The sequence below is a fragment of the Rana temporaria genome, chromosome 6, assembly GCF_905171775.1.
Source record: "Rana temporaria chromosome 6, aRanTem1.1, whole genome shotgun sequence".
Taxonomy (NCBI): Eukaryota; Metazoa; Chordata; class Amphibia; order Anura; family Ranidae; genus Rana; species Rana temporaria.
Window position 1 is genome coordinate 24,723,924 of NC_053494.1, and position 19,309 is coordinate 24,743,232.

The 19,309-nt window shown below is 41.0% G+C and overlaps 1 protein-coding gene across 1 annotated transcript in view; it reads right to left on the minus strand.

The window, feature by feature from the left end:
- RPL3L (ribosomal protein L3 like) overlaps window positions 1-19,309 on the minus strand; it is a 47,594-nt gene that overhangs the window by 918 nt on the left and 27,367 nt on the right. The window contains exons 5-9 of the mRNA XM_040356468.1: window positions 15,512-15,698; window positions 14,809-14,969; window positions 11,840-11,941; window positions 8,706-8,801; window positions 3,415-3,534 (exon numbers count right to left, since the gene is read on the minus strand). Coding sequence (XP_040212402.1) covers window positions 3,415-3,534; window positions 8,706-8,801; window positions 11,840-11,941; window positions 14,809-14,969; window positions 15,512-15,698 — 666 coding nt within the window. The remainder of the gene's footprint in view (window positions 1-3,414; window positions 3,535-8,705; window positions 8,802-11,839; window positions 11,942-14,808; window positions 14,970-15,511; window positions 15,699-19,309) is intronic.

Sequence of the window (19,309 nt, forward strand, 5' to 3'; positions counted from 1 at the left end):
GAGGAGGGTGCTGAACTTCCGGGAGATCGGTTCGCGGCCCGGTCTTCAGGAAGTCAAAAACAGGTACCCGTTGCCCTCTCCCCCCTGAAAGGTGCCAAATGTGGCACTGGATGGGGGGGGGGAGGAGACGGATAAGCGAAAGTTTCACTTTTGAGTGGAACTCCGCTTTACCATTTATATATTAACAGCCAAAATTCTTTTTTAGCTTTGGATAGAGTATGGGCAGGATTTTTGTTGCTATCAGTGTACCATTTCCCTTCACCTCCTGTCCCAGTAATGCAAGACGAAGTTAGTGAAATTTTCCAAAGTGGGGGAAATTCTCCTCTGAGACAGTTGTCCCCAAAAAAAAAGTTCCTCCATTTAAAATATTTCCTTTTACATTTTGTTCTGGGGGCAACTATAACATTTTGGGTTTCCCCCACTTTCTGCTTCAGTGACAGTGGTCTCCAGAACAAATACAGGGTCAGTCTTCCCAATATGGAATCAGACAGCAAAACCTCGACAGGGTGTCTAATTCTTCTCCACTTTATCCAAAGCTTAAAAAAGTTCCTTACACAATCTCACTATACAATTTACTTTAGATCTACCAACAACTATGTAATGTAAGGGCCTGCCTGATTGGACTATTTTAGATAGCTTCTCCTATTACAGGGGGTTTAGAAAAGATTTACCCCCCCCCCCCCCACTTAAAATAATCACATGTTGTGGAGCCTGAAATAGACAGACACATTTTTTGTTTTATCCAGTTGTATTTACTCAATGCAACTTATAGCATGCAAGTAAAAGATATAACGCCAACATGTCAAAAAAAATATTCAATTCACAGAATCACTGAGTTGGAAAAAGGATCACCCCCTTGTGTCAGTATTTTATTGAACCACCTTTTGCTTTAATTACAGCCTTTACTCTGTTGGGATATGTCTCTACTAACTTTGCACATCTAAATTTTGAAATATTTGCCCATTCTTCTTTGCAGAACTGCTCAAGTTCAATTATATTTGATGGTGACCGTTTGTGGACTGAAGTCTTCAATCATTCCACAGATTTTCAATGGGGTTTAGGTCCGGGCTCTGATTTTTTTCTATACCCACTGTGTATACATTTGGCAACTCTAAATCTAAAAAAAATCTAATGTTGATTGGAAGAAGATTGCATGGCTAGGTTGTAATGTGTAAATATGAGCTTTAGATTGTGGTATTGTGCAGCAGTGCCTCCCAGGGATAGCTGAGTGTTCTACTTTACACTTGTATTTTCTCCCTATGAGTGCAGAAATATCAACTCCCTATGAGTGCAGAATAACCTGACTCCTTAGTGAATTTATGACTGATACCAAACACTGACTGGCTGCTGAAGGGGGCAAACTGTCAAGTAATGCCACATACACACGATAATTTTTCAGCTTGAAAAAAAATGTTGTTTTTAAAAAAACGTAATTTTTAAAAAACGTCATTTAAAATGATCGTGTGTGGGCTGCACATCGTTTTTCAGGTTCTGAAAAACGACAACATTTTTTTTCGAACATGCTGCATTTTTTAACATCGTTTTAAACTATGTTGTTTTTCGGGTTGTAAAAAATGATCGTGTGTGGGCTAAAACGACGTTAAAAATCCGTGCATGCTCATAGGCAAGTTATGAGACGGGAGCGCTCGTTCTGGTAAAACTACCGTTCATAATGGAGTAAGCACATTCATCACGCTGTAACAGACAGAAAATCGTCTTTTACTAACACGGAATCAGCTAAAGCAGCCCAAAGGCGAATGGAACTTCCCCTTTAAAGTGCCGTCCTACGTGTTGTACGTCACCGCGCTTTGCTAGATCATTTTTTTAAAACGATGGTGTGTAGGCAACGTCGTTTTAATGATGAAGTTGGGAAAACTTTGTTTTTTAGACATGCTGAAAAACAACGTTTTTTTTCATGCTGAAAAATGATCGTGTGTATGCGGCATAAGAAAAACTTTTTTTCTCTATCTATCTATCTTGAAATCCTAAAAGCCCTTAGCTCCGGCAGAAGATAGGATGACTTTAGAATCTGATAGTCTAACATTGGCTCTAACAGGGAGGGAATACATATTAAAAATAAAAACTCATATTATTTATAAAGAGTTATGCTTGCACAATTTTATGAATTCAAGTGTCGAAATTAAGGGTTTATTTTTAACATTATGTGAACGAAAAAAAAATATATATGAAAATTCCCCATCAGCACCAATGTGATTGCCCTGGCGTCTTCCTCTGCATAGTATAAATTTGAAATTACAAACAGTTCCCTGAGGATAAGCAATATGGCAACTGATTTCTGCTTTTCAATGGAACAGTAAAGTTTTTATCAGCCTTATTTACCTTTGTTATAAAGTGGATCTTCACCCATAAATTGAAAGTGCCTCCTGTCCACCCCTCCTCCACTCGGCTACCTGTATAGCAGCTTTTTTTTTATATTTTTTCCTAGAAAAAGGGTTTGGTCCCACCTCCAATACATGTCATTCGCCTATGTACTGTGCCCACTGTGCCTCCTGGGATTTGTATGTCACATATACCAGGAGGCCTTGCGGTTTTATTTACGGGAGGACGGGTCTAGTGGCACGTCTAGAGGCTGGTCCAGAGCCCGTAAGAGCCAGCAGGCCTCTCGATGACATCAGAAACAACATGGCAGGACAGAGCAGTGGCCAGGCATGAGAGGATCTCAACAGGACAACGCTGGATCCACTGAATGGGTGAGAATCTGAAACGTGCAGATCCCACCTCCTGGTTTGCAGTGGTAAAAGAAAAGGGATGGGGGGGGGGGGGCGGTTAAGTGGAGAAATGCTTTAAGTTTGCATGTAGATAAACTGTTAGGCCTAGTTCAGACCTATGTATGCTTGTTTGCATCTACAAATAGCCTGTAGGGCAGCTAATTAATTTCAATTGGCTGCCCTACCATTAATGCAGGGAGAAAAGTCACTGATGCTTTTTTTAATTGCGCCGTATGGATCCACATGGTGCTGAGGCACTATGCAGTTTGGTGCACTCGAAAACATGGACCAATGCATGGGGGTGCCAAGAATTAATGGCATCCCTGCGCGTTTGCTAAAAATTAGTGTGTTTCTGTGTGGGTCGGGAAAGCGTGTGATTTTTCGCCAATTCCCAACCCGCACTAGTGTGAACCTGGCCTTATAGTTAGATGTTTATCATCAATATTTTACAAATAAACATTTATGACAGGGGGCCTTTAAAATACTTTTAAGAGCAAGCTAAGCTTTCTAAAAGGAAGCCCAGCACCACATATAGACCTGTTAACTGCGCCTGCAGCATGAAAATGAAGGCATCCCATCTGTGCTCAGGGACCTTAAATAGATCTTTGGATTTGGAAAAATTCATAGACCCCTGGGACATTTAGGACTGGTGTTTATATATCTGTTACATCAGCACTGAACATACCATGAAAGCTCTCTTCTCCTGGTCTGTCTGGAAGCATCCATGGCCAAACTTCGATGTCGTATCAATGAATTTCAGCTCAATAGGCTCCAGGTCACGACGACTGGTATGAACCAATAGAGACTATCGTAGAGAAAAAGAGAGAGATATAGACATGAGAAGGCTTCTATGGATTTCCCTAAATTCATTCAAATTCCAATGATAAGGACACATGCCAACATTACAAATCCAAATTATTATTTTAAGCAAAAGGTACCTCTTTATTCCCACGAATCAACATTCAATGTTCCTTAGCTAGCCCAAGTAAGCCGAGGAAACTATATCACATGGTCTCTGGTTACCAAAAGCATTGTAGATTGCTTACATCAGAGACTGCAGAGTGACTAATATTTTCAGTCTGATACCCATTCACATAAAACTGCAGTACATTAGCAATGCCAAGACCTCGTCCCTCTAGTGACGAAACATTGGGAGGAACCACGTTCTGACGTCACCGCGTTGTGCACCAGACCCGAAACAGAGGCTGCGAAATCGAAGAGCCGGCTGGCTCGATTATATTTTATATGCCTTCTCTCACTTCTTCGATGTAAGTGTGCATTTTTATGTTACTAATTACATTTTTAAGGGTTTTACTCTATGCTAGTCCCTTCCTTTTTTTATGTGGTGCATCCTAGATTGCTACGTTGTTTGAGACATCTTCTATGCAACATTGAACCACACTGAGGGATTTTTGCTACCAATAGAGACCCCGGGGTGGGATATCAACCATATGCGCATATTGATCTCCTATAATTAGAGATCACATCGATCTGGTAAGCAGCAGTGTTATTGTTTGGTGGAGGCACTATCCTGTCAGCATTTTTTCCTGGACTATTGGATTTGTTGAACACTGGGGATATTTAAGTTTATATGGACACTCTGCATTAGTAATTTTTATTATATTCACATTTTTTTACCTTTGACGCTTTGTTAATGGTATTCCTAAGTAGTGTTGAGCAGAATACGCCATATTCGATTTCGCGATATATCTCGAATATATAGTCGAATATTCGAGATATATTCGCTAAATTCGAATATTCGTGATATTTTATCGAAATGAAATGATTGCGAATTTTCGCTATTGCGAATGCGAAAATAATTGCGAATTTTCGATAACTGCGGTAGGAGCACTCTGATTGGCTCAGAATATTCTTGATATTTTTTCGAAAATTTCGCAAAATGCGAATGCGATATTTACTGCGTAATTTCGACAAATGCTGTAGGAGCACTCTGATTGGCTCAGAATATTCGTGATATTTTACAATACAAAATAATTGCGAATATTCGGCAAATGCGGAAGGAGCACTCTGATTGGCTCAGAATATTCTTGATATTTTACAATACAAAATAATTGCGAATATTCGGCAAATGCGGAAGGAGCACTCTGATTGGCTCAGAATATTCTTGATATTTTACAATACAAAATAATTGCGAATATTCGGCAAATGCCAAAGGAGCACTCTGATTGGCTCAGAATATTCTTGATATTTTACAATACAAAATAATTGCGAATATTCGGCAAATGCGGAAGGAGCACTCTGATTGGCTCAGAATATTCTTGATATTTTACAATACAAAATAATTGCGAATATTCGGCAAATGCGGAAGGAGCACTCTGATTGGATCAGAATATTCGTGATATATTACAATAGAAAATAAAAAGTGTTTTGCATTGGTGGTGATTCTTTACTCTATCCATCTGTCACAGCCGTTTGTCAATCAAACACCTTGAAGATTGAACACGTTCATGCTGCATGCTTTGGACTTTTTTTCACTTCACATATCAGACATTTTTATGAAAGATTATTTTTCTATTATTGGGACTATATTTCTTTATATATTTGTTTCACTGTGTATTTCACAAGTTATTTGCGCTTGCTTATTTTATAATTTGCCCACATGTCTTGTCACTAGACATATTTTTTATTCTTGTAGAGCGACTCCATTTTCTGTCTTGTATTAATTTATGTTGTATAACATTTTTGAGTTGCTTCTGTATTCTCCCCTTTTTTTAAGGTATGCGCAATTTTTTCCTTCTTACAAAAAAAAATAATATCAAACATACAAATATTCATAACATACACATACACAAAGCCCCCCCCTTTTGCATCAGAGACAATCAGAGTTCTCCTACCACAGTTATCGAAAATTCGCAATAATTTTCGCATTCGCATTAGCGAAAATTCGCAATTTTTTTTCTTTCAATTCGGCAACATAAAAGGATCGCCTCAGCTTAGCTACTCGGCCCAGGGTCTCTAATCATACCAGCAATGCTTTTAGACGTCGATAGGATGTGATCTGTTTTAAAAATAAAATTGAAAAAATGCGAATATTCGGAATTGCGAATATTCACCGCGAAATTCGAAATATATCGCGAATACTCGAATATGCCATATTCGAGCCGAATATTAGCAATACGAATATTCGTGAGCAACACTATTCCTAAGGTTTTTTTTTGGTTTGTTCACATGGACTGCTATTTATTCATTTGATAATTCTCAGGTTTCTACCTAATTTAGGAATTAACCCCTTCTTGTTATCCTATTGAGGTCTCACAGACCTATTTACAGATTCAGGCCCGGATTCAGATACAATAGTGTATCTATCGGCGGGCGTAACGTATCTCAGATACGTTACGCCTCCGTAAATTAGGGCGCAAGTTCTGTATTCAGAAAGAACTTGCGCCCGTAAGTTAAGGCGGCGTAACGTATGTGGTCCAGCGTAAGCCCGCGGAATTCAAATGTGGATGATGTGGGCGTGTTTTATTTCAATTAATTGTGACCCCACGTATTTGAAGTTTTTTACGAACGGCGCATGCGCCGTCCGTGAAAGAATCCCAGTGCGCATGCTCGAAATTACGCCGCAAATCGCCAATGCTTTCGACGTGAACGTAAATTACGCCCAGCCCTATTCGCGAACGACTTACGCAAACGACGTAATCGACGGAAAATACGACGCTGGCCCGACGTCCATACTTAACATAAGATACGCCTCATATAGCAGGGGTAACTTTACGCCGGAAAAAGCCGAACGTAAACAACGTAAAAAAATGGGCGGACGTACGTTTGTGAATCGGCGTATCTACCTAATTTGCATATTCCTTGCGTAAATCTATGGAAACGCCACCTAGCGGCCAGCGTAAATTTGCAGCCTAAGATACGACGGTGTAAGAGACTCTTAGAGAAATCTATGCGTAACTCATTCTATGAATCAGTCGCATAGATACGACCCCGCAACTCAGAGTTACGACGACGTATCCGGAGATACGCCGTCGTAACTGCTATCTGAATCCGGGCCATCATTTATTTTCACTCAGTCGGTGTTTCATAATTTTAATTGATATTTATCTAGCACTTCAGTGTCACATTTTAGCTTACAACAGCGCAGCTCTTCTTTTGACCAATAACAAGATCAGCCAGGCACCATCTGTAGGCAACGCCAGCAATTGCAATGGGAAAATATGACTACCTCCATGTACATTACCTGCAACTAAACTGAAATAAGGTTTGGAAAACATCAGTACACATGTACATGAGTAGGTATTCACCATATGGTTAAAAATGGTTAAAAACTATTTGAGTATGTTGGACTTCCCATTCCAAAACCAAGACCATTTGACTTCCTCTCTTCATCTAGAACAGTTTCCACTCTTCTGGGAAGGCTTTATACTGGATTTTGGAGTGTGTCTGTGGGAATTTGTGCTCATTCAGCCAAAAAATACATTTGTGAGGTCAGGTAATGTTGGATGGGAAGACTTGGCTCGCAATTGACATTCCAATTCATCTCAAGGGTTCAGTAGGGTTGAAGTCAGGACTTTGTGCAGGCCACTCAAGTTCCCCCATATCAAATTCATTAAACCATATAGTTTTGGAGCTGGCTTTAGACACAGGAACACAGTAGGGTGACCACATTTCCAAACTGCCATTCAGGGACACCCCGCCCCCCCTCACCTTCCTCAAAAAAAGATGAGGGGGGGCGGGGGGAAATGTAGTCTCAGGGGTTGAGGGGGAATTCGGCGGCGGGTTATTTGTCAGCGGAATGTGCCACTTGCCACCAGATGCAGGGCCGCTTGCCACCCATAGCCTGCCCCCAGATGCAGTGTTGCTGTCACTCCCTCTGCATGAGCCACGTGCATTGAAGGAAAGGAGTGGCGTTACTATCTGGAGAGTGAAGATCACACCAGTCCCTGCTGCTTGCCGCTGGGTGTCGGAGAAGGAGGAGGTGCCAAGGTGGGTGGGGACAGCAGTGCTGTACTAGTCGCAGGCCTCGCTCCCGGCCTCACTGTCTGAGAGTAAATTGTCACTGGTTGAAAGACGCCAGGCAGCGCTGGCCCTAGCAACCAGTTCTGGAAAAGTAGTTACTAGTTAGTAGGGGGTGACTGTGTCCTCTATTTCATTCTGGGACACTGTATTGTCCCGGAATGAAGGTGCCCGGGACCCAGGTCAGACATGTCAGATGTGGGACAGTCCCAGGCAATCCGGGACACGTGGGCACCCTAGGACACAGTCATGTTGGAACAGAAATGGACCTTCCCGAAACTGTTGCCACAAGGCTGGAGATGTACAATTGTCTAAGGCCCTGTACACACGACCGGATCTGTCTGCTGAGATTTGTCCGCGGACCAGTTCCAGCAGACAAATCCGGTCGTGTGTACGGCCTATCGGACAGTTTTCCGGCGGACATTTGTCCAGCCGACCGTTTTCCAGCGGACAAAAATTTCTTAGCATGCTAAGAAATCTGTCCGCTGGAAACCTGTCCGTCGGACAAATCCGGTCGTCTGTACAGACTCACCGGACTTGTCCGACCGACCGCCATCCCTCGCATGCGTCGAAGTGATTCGACGCATGCGTGGAAGTATTTACCTTCCAGGGTCGCGCACGCCGCCGCGTCATCGTCGCGGCGACGGCGCAGCCACGTCGCGACACGTCACCGCGTATGTTTTCCGCTGGGATTTTGGTCTGATGGTGTGTACAACCATCAAACCAAAATCCGGCAGCGGATATGTCCGATGGAAACGGTCCGGCGGACCGTTTTCATCGGATAATCCGGTCGTGTGTACAAGGCCTTACATTTCCTTATAAACTGTAGAATTAACAATGTCCTTCACTAGAAACACCTCAACTTAATAATATGAAGAGGAGACTACATGCTTTCGGCAATGTATCGGCTATCTTTTTTATACATACATCATTTAGTTTATATATATACTGTATATATATACACACACACACACACGCATATTGAGATCAACTCACCTTCCTAAGCGTGAGCACTCTCTTCTTGCTCCCCACCACACAACCTTTAAGCATTAAAAAGTCATTATTGACTTGGCCGTAATGGGGGAAACCTCCCTAGGGGAAAAAAGTGAGACATGTTAGAAGTGCCTCTATCACCCACATAAAGTCAACCATTTTATCCTATCGGTTGACTCTGAAAGTGTGATAATGCAACTTAAAAACCACAAAGCACTTTTGAGACAACTTTTTACTGCATAAATAACATTTTAAAGGCCATTAAATGGACAAGCTAATTGCTAAATACACTCAAGTGGATTTTTTCATATGTTTTTTTTAAACCTGTTTTAAAAGGACCTTGTTTACAAAGGAATGCGTTTCAGGGCCATCATCCTCATCCTGGCTTTATCATTTAGTGAGTCATTGCCCCTGTTCTTGTTATAGCAGGAACCAAGAATAAAAAAAAAATGCACAAAATTCTTTGCAAAATATGTATTTTCCAGCCCTTACATCAGTGTTTCTATATCTCTATTCATATTTCTTATTTATAACATTTACAAAATGGCATCATGGTATTGTCAAAAAAAATTAATACAGGTGAATACACAATTTTTGTGATAATGTGAAAATATGAGAAGGAAACATGCACGAAAAAAAAAAAATTGCCATTGTGGTCCAACAAGGTTTTACTCAATTTTAATATTTTTTATAAACCAAAACAAATGGAAAAATGTTATATTTCAAGTGCATTAACAGCCAAAACGTTAAATTGGAGAAAGGTTGAAACCCCTGTCCAGTTCGTTTTTTGCCGCTTATGTACCATTGGGGAAATGTAATTTCCTGTCCCAGAAACACAACATAAAGTCTGTGGAAATCTCCCCAAATTATCAGAGTTTGTCCTTAATGCCGCGTAAACACGCGATCGGTCAAACCGATGAGAACGGTCTGATGGACCGTTTTCATCGGACCAAACCGATCGTGTGTAGGCCCCATCGGTTATTTATCCATAGGTTAAAAAAAAGCAATCTTGTTTTAAATTTAACCTAACCGATAAAAAAAAAACGATCGTTAGTAGGCACAACCATCGGTTAAAAATCCACACATGCTCAGAATCAAGTCGACGCATTCTTGGAAGCATTGAACTTAGTTTTTTTCAGCACGTCGTTGTGTTTTACGTCACCGCATTCTGACACGATCGTTTTTTTAACCGATGGTGTGTAGGCGCGACAGACCATCAGTCAGCTTCATCGTTTAACCAATTAAAACGGTCCATCAGACCGTTCTCATCGGTTTGACCGATCGTGTGTATGCGGCCTTAGACAGTTGTTCCTGGAACCGGTGTTCCCATTGGATGATTTCGATTTACCTCTTGTTCTAGGGAGAATCTCCCTAATGGGGACACAGACAGCAATAATAATTTGATAAAGGGTCTAACCCCTCCCCTTCATATCCAAACTAGAAAACATACACTTTAAAAATAAATGATTTTTGTTCATTAATAAAAAAAATAAGACAAAAAAGCACCTAGAATGCATCCAGAAATGCATCAAAAATGCACCGGAATGCTTCAAAAACACGTTAAAAACGTGCATGCAGAAACGCATCCAGGATCGGATGTGGAGTGTGTTTTTGTGGTGTGAACTGGCTCTTATGGGGTGGAATAGTGCCCTATCATTGGAAGGAATAGTGCCCTATCATTGGAAGGAATAGTGCCCTATCATTGGTATCATTGGAAGGAATAGTGCCCTATCATTGGTATCATTGGAAGGAATAGTGCCCTATCATTGGTATCATTGGAAGGAATAGTGGCCCATTGTTGGTATCATTGGAAGGAATAGTGCCCCATCATTGGTATCATTGGAAGGAATAGTGCCCTATCATTGGTATCATTGGAAGGAATAGTGCCCTATCATTGGTATCATTGGAAGGAATAGTGCCCCATTGTTGGTATCAGTTGGCACAATAGTGTCTCCTTTCTGTGTGAGGAATAGTGCCCCAAGGGACAAATAAATACAAGCAAACGGCCCCCAGCAGAAGTTTGTAGACAACTGCTTTAGGTCAACAAATCCTATCCACTTCTTCAAAAAGGATCATTTTTGTTAGAGGATGAAACTACCCAGCCAAAAAACTCCTCTCCCAATGCATCAAACCCCTTCTCCAAATGTCATTTTCAAGCCACACCCATGTTTCAATGAAACCACACCCACTTGGACTAGACAACATTCTATGGAGAATTGGGATTCCCCTGAGACAGATGAACATTCTGCATATTTAACCACTTGCCGACTGCATAACTTAGAAATACAGTGGCAAAGTGGCTGGATCACATACCTAGTACGTGATCTGAAACTTCCGGGTCTGGGGTGCATGTGTGTGATGTCTGCCGACACCCGCCGATTATTCAGTACACAGGCAGAACAGCAATCTGCCTATGTAAACAAGGCAGATTTGTAAACAAGGCAGATCGCCATTCTGTCAGTAGGGAAGGCAGGGATCCTGTCTTCCAGCAAAGCAGGATCATGGATCTATGCCTTACCTTAGTAACAGCACCTCCCACACAGTACATAAGCACTGGTTAGGAACACAGTGACAGTGCATATTTTTTAGCACTGATCACTGTATTAGTGTTACCAGTTTATTAGTGTCCTACATTTCAATTTGAGGCAATACCCCATATTTCATATACGCTTATTGGGATTTTTTGATTAAAAATATGTAGCAGAATACGTATTGGCCTAAATTGATGAAGAAATTCGATTTTTATAAAAAAAAATATTGGATATGTATTATAGCAGGAAGTAAAAAATATTCTTTATTTTTTTTTCAAAATTGACGGTATTTTTTTGTTTATGGAGCAAAAAAAAACAAAAACCGCAGAGGTGATCAGACCGCCAAAAGAAAGTTCCTAATTGTGGGAAAAAATAGACATAAATTATATTTGAGTACAGCGTTGCACTACAAGTGCAATTGTCAGTTAAAATAACGCAGTGCCATATCTGAAAAAGTGGCCTGGTCATGAAGGGGGGGTATAAACCTTCCGGAGGGCAAGTGGTTAAAGTAACATTTAAACAAATAAGTGCAAATAAAGCTAAAAAAGAGCAGATGACATTCCAGGCTTGTCATGTGACCACTTGGCTGGGGTGTTCAGTTCATACCAATGGTGTAATGGACTTGTCTGTGAGGTCATACTGCGTTGCTGCATTGTTCTTCACGACTTTTCCATCCTGCAGATGTATTCCTTGGCCAATGCGATAAATCTATGGGGAGAACAGCAAGCATTGTTACACTGGATGGGGCACAGCTTGTTGTTGTCTGGTCTCCACAGAGCTGAGACTGCCCTCTAGTGACTGTGTGAGGTACTTGGCATGCATTATTGCTAAGTGATACTGTAAGGCCGCGTACACACGGTCGGTGTCAAAAAAATAAGAAAAAAAGGCATTCCTCAGCACAGAGAAATAATGAAGAAATACAATGTATCTCTTGGTCCATAGATCGAAGGAATGAACTTCAGTCTATAGATGAGGAAAGTTTAACCACTTAAAAATCAGTGATGATTTAGCTGATTTATGATTATGATCTTTTTTTATTTGTAATTCTTTATTTAGTGATATGTAACTAAACCTACTGCATAACATCATAGTCGAGAACAAATGCATCAGCAGCAACAGACAGTATAGGTGCAAGCGATTTATGACCTTTCATATCAGTTCAACATGAAAGAAAGTAAAAGAGAGAGGAAGGAAGAAGAAAAGTATGAAAAAGAGAATGGAAATGAGAGAAAAAAAAGTGTGAAAAGGAGAATGGAAATGAGAGAAGAAAAGTGTGAAAAAGAGAATGGAAATGAGAGAAAAAAAGTGTGAAAAAGAATGGAAATGAGAGAAAAAAAAGTGTGAAAAAGAGAATGGAAATGAGAGAAGAAAAGTGTGAAAAAGAGAATGGAAATGGGAGAAAAAAAGTGTGAAAAAGAGAATGGAAATGAGAGAAAAAAAGTGTGAAAAGGAGAATGGAAATGAGAGAAAAAAAGTGTGAAAAAGAATGGAAATGAGAGAAAAAAAGTGTGACAAAGAGAATGGAAATGAGAGAAGAAAAGTGTGAAAAAGAGAATGGAAATGAGAGAAGAAAAGTGTGAAAAAGAGAATGGAAATGAGAGAAGAAAAGTGTGAAAAAGAGAATGGAAATGAGAGAAAGAAAGTGTGAAAAAGAGAATGGAAATGAGAGAAGAAAGGTGTGAAAAAGAGAATGGAAATGAGAGAAGAAAAGTGTGAACAAGAGAATGGAAATGAGAGAAGAAAAGTGTGAAAAAGAGAATGGAAATGAGAGAAGAAAAGTGTGAAAAAGAGAATGGAAATGAGAGAAGAAAAGTGTGAAAAAGAGAATGGAAATGAGAGAAGAAAAGTGTGAAAAAGAGAATGGAAATGAGAGAAGAAAAGTGTGAAAAAGAGAATGGAAATGAGAGAAGAAAAGTGTGAAAAAAAGAATGGAAATGAGAGAAAGAAAGTGTGAAAAAGAGAATGGAAATGAGAGAAGAAAAGTGTGAAAAAGAGAATGGAAATGAGAAAAAAAAGTGTGAAAAAGAGAATGGAAATGAGAGAAAAAAAGTGTGAACAAGAGAATGGAAATGAAAGAAAAAAAGTGTGAACAAGAGAATGGAAATGAGAGAAGAAAAGTTTGAGGAGGAGAGGAGAAAGCAGGAGAGGTGAGCAGAGGAGAGAAAACAAGAAGAGGAAGAAAAAGTAAAAAGTAGAGGGAATGAGGAAGAGGAAAGGAAAGGAGAGGAGATAAGGGAAGAGGAAAGGAAAGGAGAAAATAGAGGGGATTTGAAAAGGAAGGAAAGGAAAAAGATGAGAGAAGAAAAGAATAGCGCGGAAAAGAGAAAAGGGAGAAGAAAAAAAAAAGTGTGGAGAGCATAAAAAAGAAAAGTGGAGAAGGAGAATTGTGGCGAGGAGAGATGAGAGAAGAAAAAGAGGAGGGGAGATGAGAGGACATGAGAGAAGAACAGAGCAAAGGGAAGGAGAATAGAAAGTAGTGGAAGTGAGAAAAGTGAGGGGATGGGGGAAGAAGAGAGAAGAGGATACAGGAGAAAGAATAAAGCAGAGAAGATGACATAAGTGGAGAGGAAGAGAGAAAAGGAGAAAGGAACAGGGGAAGCATGGAGAAAAGAGAAGGAGAGGGGAGGAGAGGTGAGAAGAAAATACAGAGGGGGAAAATAAGAAATAAGAAGACAACAAAAGAAAGGGGAAAAAAGAACAAAAGTGTGAAAAGTTAAAAGGATAGGCGAGAAGAAAAGTCTGAAGAGAAGAGGAGAAAGTGGGAGAGCATAAGAGAGGTGAGCAGAGGAGAGAAAAGAGAAGAGGAAAGGAGAAACGAGAGGAGAGAAGATAAGGGAAATGGAAAGGCAAGAAAATGAGAACAGAGATGGGAGAAGAAAAGTATAGTGTGGAGAGGAGAATGGGGAAAGTAAAAAAGGTGTGGAGAGAAGAGGAGAAGAAAAAAAAAAGAAAAAAATGCTGAGAGGACAAAGGTGGAAAAGAGAGGGAGAGAGATGAGAGAAGATAAAGAGGAGGGGGAGATGGGAGAAGAACAGAGTAAAAGCAAAGAGAGTAAAAATCACTGGAAAAGAGAACAGAATGAGAGGAGAGAATACAAGAGGGGAGAGGAGAGAATAAAACAGGGAAGATGAGATACTATAAGGAAGATGAAGGGTGAAAAGAAAAGACGAGGAGAGGAGGGAATATGAGGGGGAGGAGAGGTGAGAAGAAGAGAAAAGATGGTAAGTAAAGCAGTGCAAATGAGAGAATAAGAGAAGAGAGGGGATGAGAGGGAAGGAGATGTGATGCAAAAGGGAAAAAATAAAGAAAGCACAGGGAAGAAAAAAAGGAGAAGGGAGGAAGACAGTGATGGCAGAGGGAGAGCAACGGAGAAAAAAATAGAATAATGGAGATGGATAGATAGACAGACAGCCAGACAGACAGACAGATAGACAGACAGACAGATAGACAGACAGACAGACAGCCAGACAGACAGACAGACAGACAGACAGACAGACAGATAGATAGATAGATAGATAGATAGATACAGACAGACGGGAAGGAATAGAGAGGGAAGAAGCAGAGATCTCCGTTACCTTCTTGTTGATCTCTGTACGGTGGTGATAGCCCTTTTGCCCAGCCCGGGCTATAGTATATGCCACCCTAGCTGGATGCCAGGCTCCAATACAAGCCACCTTGCGAAGCCCCTTGTGTGTTTTACGGGGTAACTTCTTAGTGCGCCAGCGTGATGTTACACCTGTCACAAGATGAGTATAAAAATACTTTACCGCTTGTTCTCTGGAAGAATGTTACCAATTATGCCCAAATTAGACTCCTCAAATCCTCTAAGCCCCCAATCACACCGGTGCGACTTGTCATGCGATTTGGACCTGTCAAATCGGATGACAAGTCGCACCCTATTGTAGGCAATAGAACTGTTGTTTAAGTCAGTCTGACTTTGCGGTGCCGCACCGATTTGAAAAACAAAGCTTTCGCACGATTTCTGACGATTTCAGGTGCTATTTGCATAGATATCTATACATGAAGTCGCACAGATGTCAGTCAAGTCGCACTGACCTTCAAGTGAAGTCGCACAATTTAAAAGTCTGATTCAGTGATAATAGGGGCTAAATCAGATTCCTTCTGCCCATCACCTCCCCTCTATCAGGTTCCACTAAAAAACATCTATTTGCAAACAAAGCAATCATTATAAAGCTACATTAAAGTAAGTCCCCCTTAATAAGGCAGCTCAAGGCGAATGCTAAGCCTGGCATTGCAATAATTACAACACGACGTCACCTTTCATTCCTCTTCCCTTGGTGACTCCAATAACATCAATCATTTCATCCTGAGCGAAGACGGTGTTCACTGGGACCTGTTTCTCCAGCTTCTCGTGTGCCCAGTCCACCTTCTCCGCCACAGTGCCTCCATTAAGCTGGATCTCCATCAAATGGGCCTTTTTTTGTCGCATGGGGAGGAGCTTCATCTGCATGGAGGGGACAGAGACATCACCGACTAGGCAGAATTACAGAGCATTTTCTGGTAACACTTCAAACCAATCAGCGAACAGCTTCTGCTGGTCAGAACACTCTGCAGCTGTGCTAAAGTCATGAAACACAGACAGTTTATCATCCAAGTTTACAGAACCCATTGCAGCCAGACCCATCAAACTCTCACATAAGGTTCTAGGAAGCTCTTTTATGACTCTTTTCTATGCTACAACAATCAGCCTACAATGAGCTGAGTCTGGGATGCCTGGGCTATACAGTAACAGGTTTTAGTATTGGTTAGACATGTGCACACTGAAATATTTTGTTTCGTAATTTCGTTTTCGTCCGAAAATCGTTTTTATTTATTTTGTTTTTCGTAAAAAAAATGCATTCGTCCGAAAATCCAAATTAAGGTCGAATCTGTCATTGAAGGCTTATGGTGTCTGTCGAATGTTCTAAGCAGAAGAAGAAGAAAAAATTTGACAGAATCTTTAAAAAATAAAAATTAATATTTTTTTTCCGACTCTTCATGTCTCTCTCTGTCGAATCTTCATGTCTCTCTCTGTCGAATCTTCATGTCTCTCTCTGTCGAATCTTCATGTCTCTCTCTGTCGAATCTTCATGTCTCTCTATGTCGAATCTTCATGTCTCTCTATGTCGTATCTTCATGTCTCTCTCTGTCGAATCTTCATGTCTCTCTCTGTCGAATCTTCATGTCTCTCTATGTCGAATCTTCATGTCTCTCTATGTCGTATCTTCATGTCTCTCTCTGTCGAATCTTCATGTCTCTCTCTGTCGAATCTTCATGTCTCTCTCTGTCGAATCTTCATGTCTCTCTATGTCGAATCTTCATGTCTCTCTATGTCGTATCTTCATGTCTCTCTCTGTCGAATCTTCATGTCTCTGTCGAATCTTCATGTCTCTCTATGTCGAATCTTCATGTCTCTCTATGTCGTATCTTCATGTCTCTCTCTGTCGAATCTTCATGTCTCTCTCTGTCGAATCTTCATGTCTCTCTCTGTCGAATCTTCATGTCTCTCTCTGTCGAATCTTCATGTCTCTCTATGTCGTATCTTCATGTCTCTCTATGTCGTATCTTCATGTCTCTCTATGTCGTATCTTCATGTCTCTCTATGTCGTATCTTCATGTCTCTCTATGTCGTATCTTCATGTCTCTCTATGTCGTATCTTCATGTCTCTCTATGTCGTATCTTCATGTCTCTCTATGTCGACTCTTCATGTCTCTCTATGTCGAATCTTCATGTCTCTCTATGTCGTATCTTCATGTCTCTCTATGTCGTATCTTCATGTCTCTCTATGTCGTATCTTCATGTCTCTCTATGTCGTATCTTCATGTCTCTCTATGTCGAATCTTCATGTCTCTCTATGTCGAATCTTCATGTCTCTCTATGTCGACTCTTCATGTCTCTCTATGTCGAATCTTCATGTCTCTCTATGTCGTATCTTCATGTCTCTCTATGTCGAATCTTCATGTCTCTCTATGTCGTATCTTCATGTCTCTCTATGTCGAATCTTCATGTCTCTCTATGTCGTATCTTCATGTCTCTCTATGTCGTATCTTCATGTCTCTCTATGTCGTATCTTCATGTCTCTCTATGTCGTATCTTCATGTCTCTCTATGTCGTATCTTCATGTCTCTCTATGTCGTATCTTCATGTCTCTCTATGTCGTATCTTCATGTCTCTCTATGTCGTATCTTCATGTCTCTCTATGTCGTATCTTCATGTCTCTCTATGTCGAATCTTCATGTCTCTCTCTGTCGAATCTTCATGTCTCTCTCTGTCGAATCTTCATGTCTCTCTCTGTCGAATCTTCATGTCTCTCTCTGTCGAATCTTCATGTCTCTCTATGTCGTATCTTCATGTCTCTCTATGTCGAATCTTCATGTCTCTCTATGTCGTATCTTCATGTCTCTCTATGTCGTATCTTCATGTCTCTCTATGTCGTATCTTCATGTCTCTCTATGTCGTATCTTCATGTCTCTCTATGTCGTATCTTCATGTCTCTCTCTGTCGTATCTTCATGTCTCTCTATGTCGACTCTTCATGTCTCTCTATGTCGAATCTTCATGTCTCTCTATGTCGTATCTTCATGTCTCTCTATGTCGTATCTTCATGTCTCTCTATGTCGTATCTTCATGTCTCTCTATGTCGTATCTTCATGTCTCTCTATGTCGAATCTTCATGTCTCTCTATGTCGAATCTTCATGTCTCTCTATGTCGAATCTTCATGTCTCTCTATGTCGACTCTTCATGTCTCTCTATGTCGTATCTTCATGTCTCTCTATGTCGTATCTTCATGTCTCTCTATGTCGTATCTTCATGTCTCTCTATGTCGTATCTTCATGTCTCTCTATGTCGTATCTTCATGTCTCTCTATGTCGAATCTTCATGTCTCTCTCTGTCGAATCTTCATGTCTCTCTATGTCGTATCTTTTCTCTCTATATCAAATCTTTTCTCTTTATGTAGAATAATATTGGACTAATAGAGTTAAGGTTAGGCACAATTAAGGTCGAATCTGTCATTGAAGGCTTATGGTGTCTGTCGAATGTTCTAAGAAGAAAAGAAAAAAAAGATTCGACAGAATCTTTGAAAAAAATAATAAAAAATTTGACTCTTCATGTCTCTCTATGTCGAATCTTTTCTCTCTATGTCAAATTTTTTCTCTCTATGTCGAATCTTTTCTCTTTATGTAGAATAATATTGGGCTAATAGAGTTAAGGTTAGGCACATTCGACCGCAACGAAAACGAAAATAAAGCATTTGCTTATGTCGGATCTTTCGGTTTTAGTTTTCTGTGCTTTCGTTATCGTTTGTTAAAACACCTGAAATTCGGACGAAAATGCATTCGGACGAAAACAAATGCACATGTCTAGTATTGGTGTTCACAGAATGCCAGGTTACAAGCCACAAAGTGAACATAACAAGATGACCATGGCTGGACCACTAGGTTGTGTACCCTGTGTGTATTTTAAAGGAAAGCTTTAATAGCTGGGCAGCCAGGTGAGAGGTTCTCTACTCTCAGAACCAAGGTGCACAGGGCTGGTACTACCACTAGGCAAACTAAGCAGCCGCCTAGGGTGCACTGCTGCCTAGGGGCACCTGGCCACTGGTGTTTCTACTCTCTTCTCTGTGCAACTAAGTCTCAGCATCTGCAGGTAGCTACCGCTCCATTTGTACATAGTTTCAGAGGCGCACTGGTGGTGGAAGACTGTGTCTGTGTCCCAACTCCCGAATGAACAGAAGCAAGCAAACATTTATTGATGGGCGCTGGTGAGGCTGCACTGATGGGCATTGGTGAGGCTGCATTTGATGGGCGCTGGTGAGGCTGCATTGGATGGGCGCTGGTGAGGCTGAATTGATGGGCGCTGGTGAGGCTGAATTGATGGGCGCTGGCGAGGCTACATTTGATGGGTGCTGGTGCGGCTGCATTTGATGAGTGCTGGTGGGGCTGCATTTGATGGGCGCTGGTGAGGCTGCATTTGATGAGCGTTGGTGAGGCTGCATTGGATGGGCGCTGATGAGGCTGCATTGTTGGGCGCTGGTAGGCTGCATTGATAGGCACTGGAGAGGCTGCATTTGATGG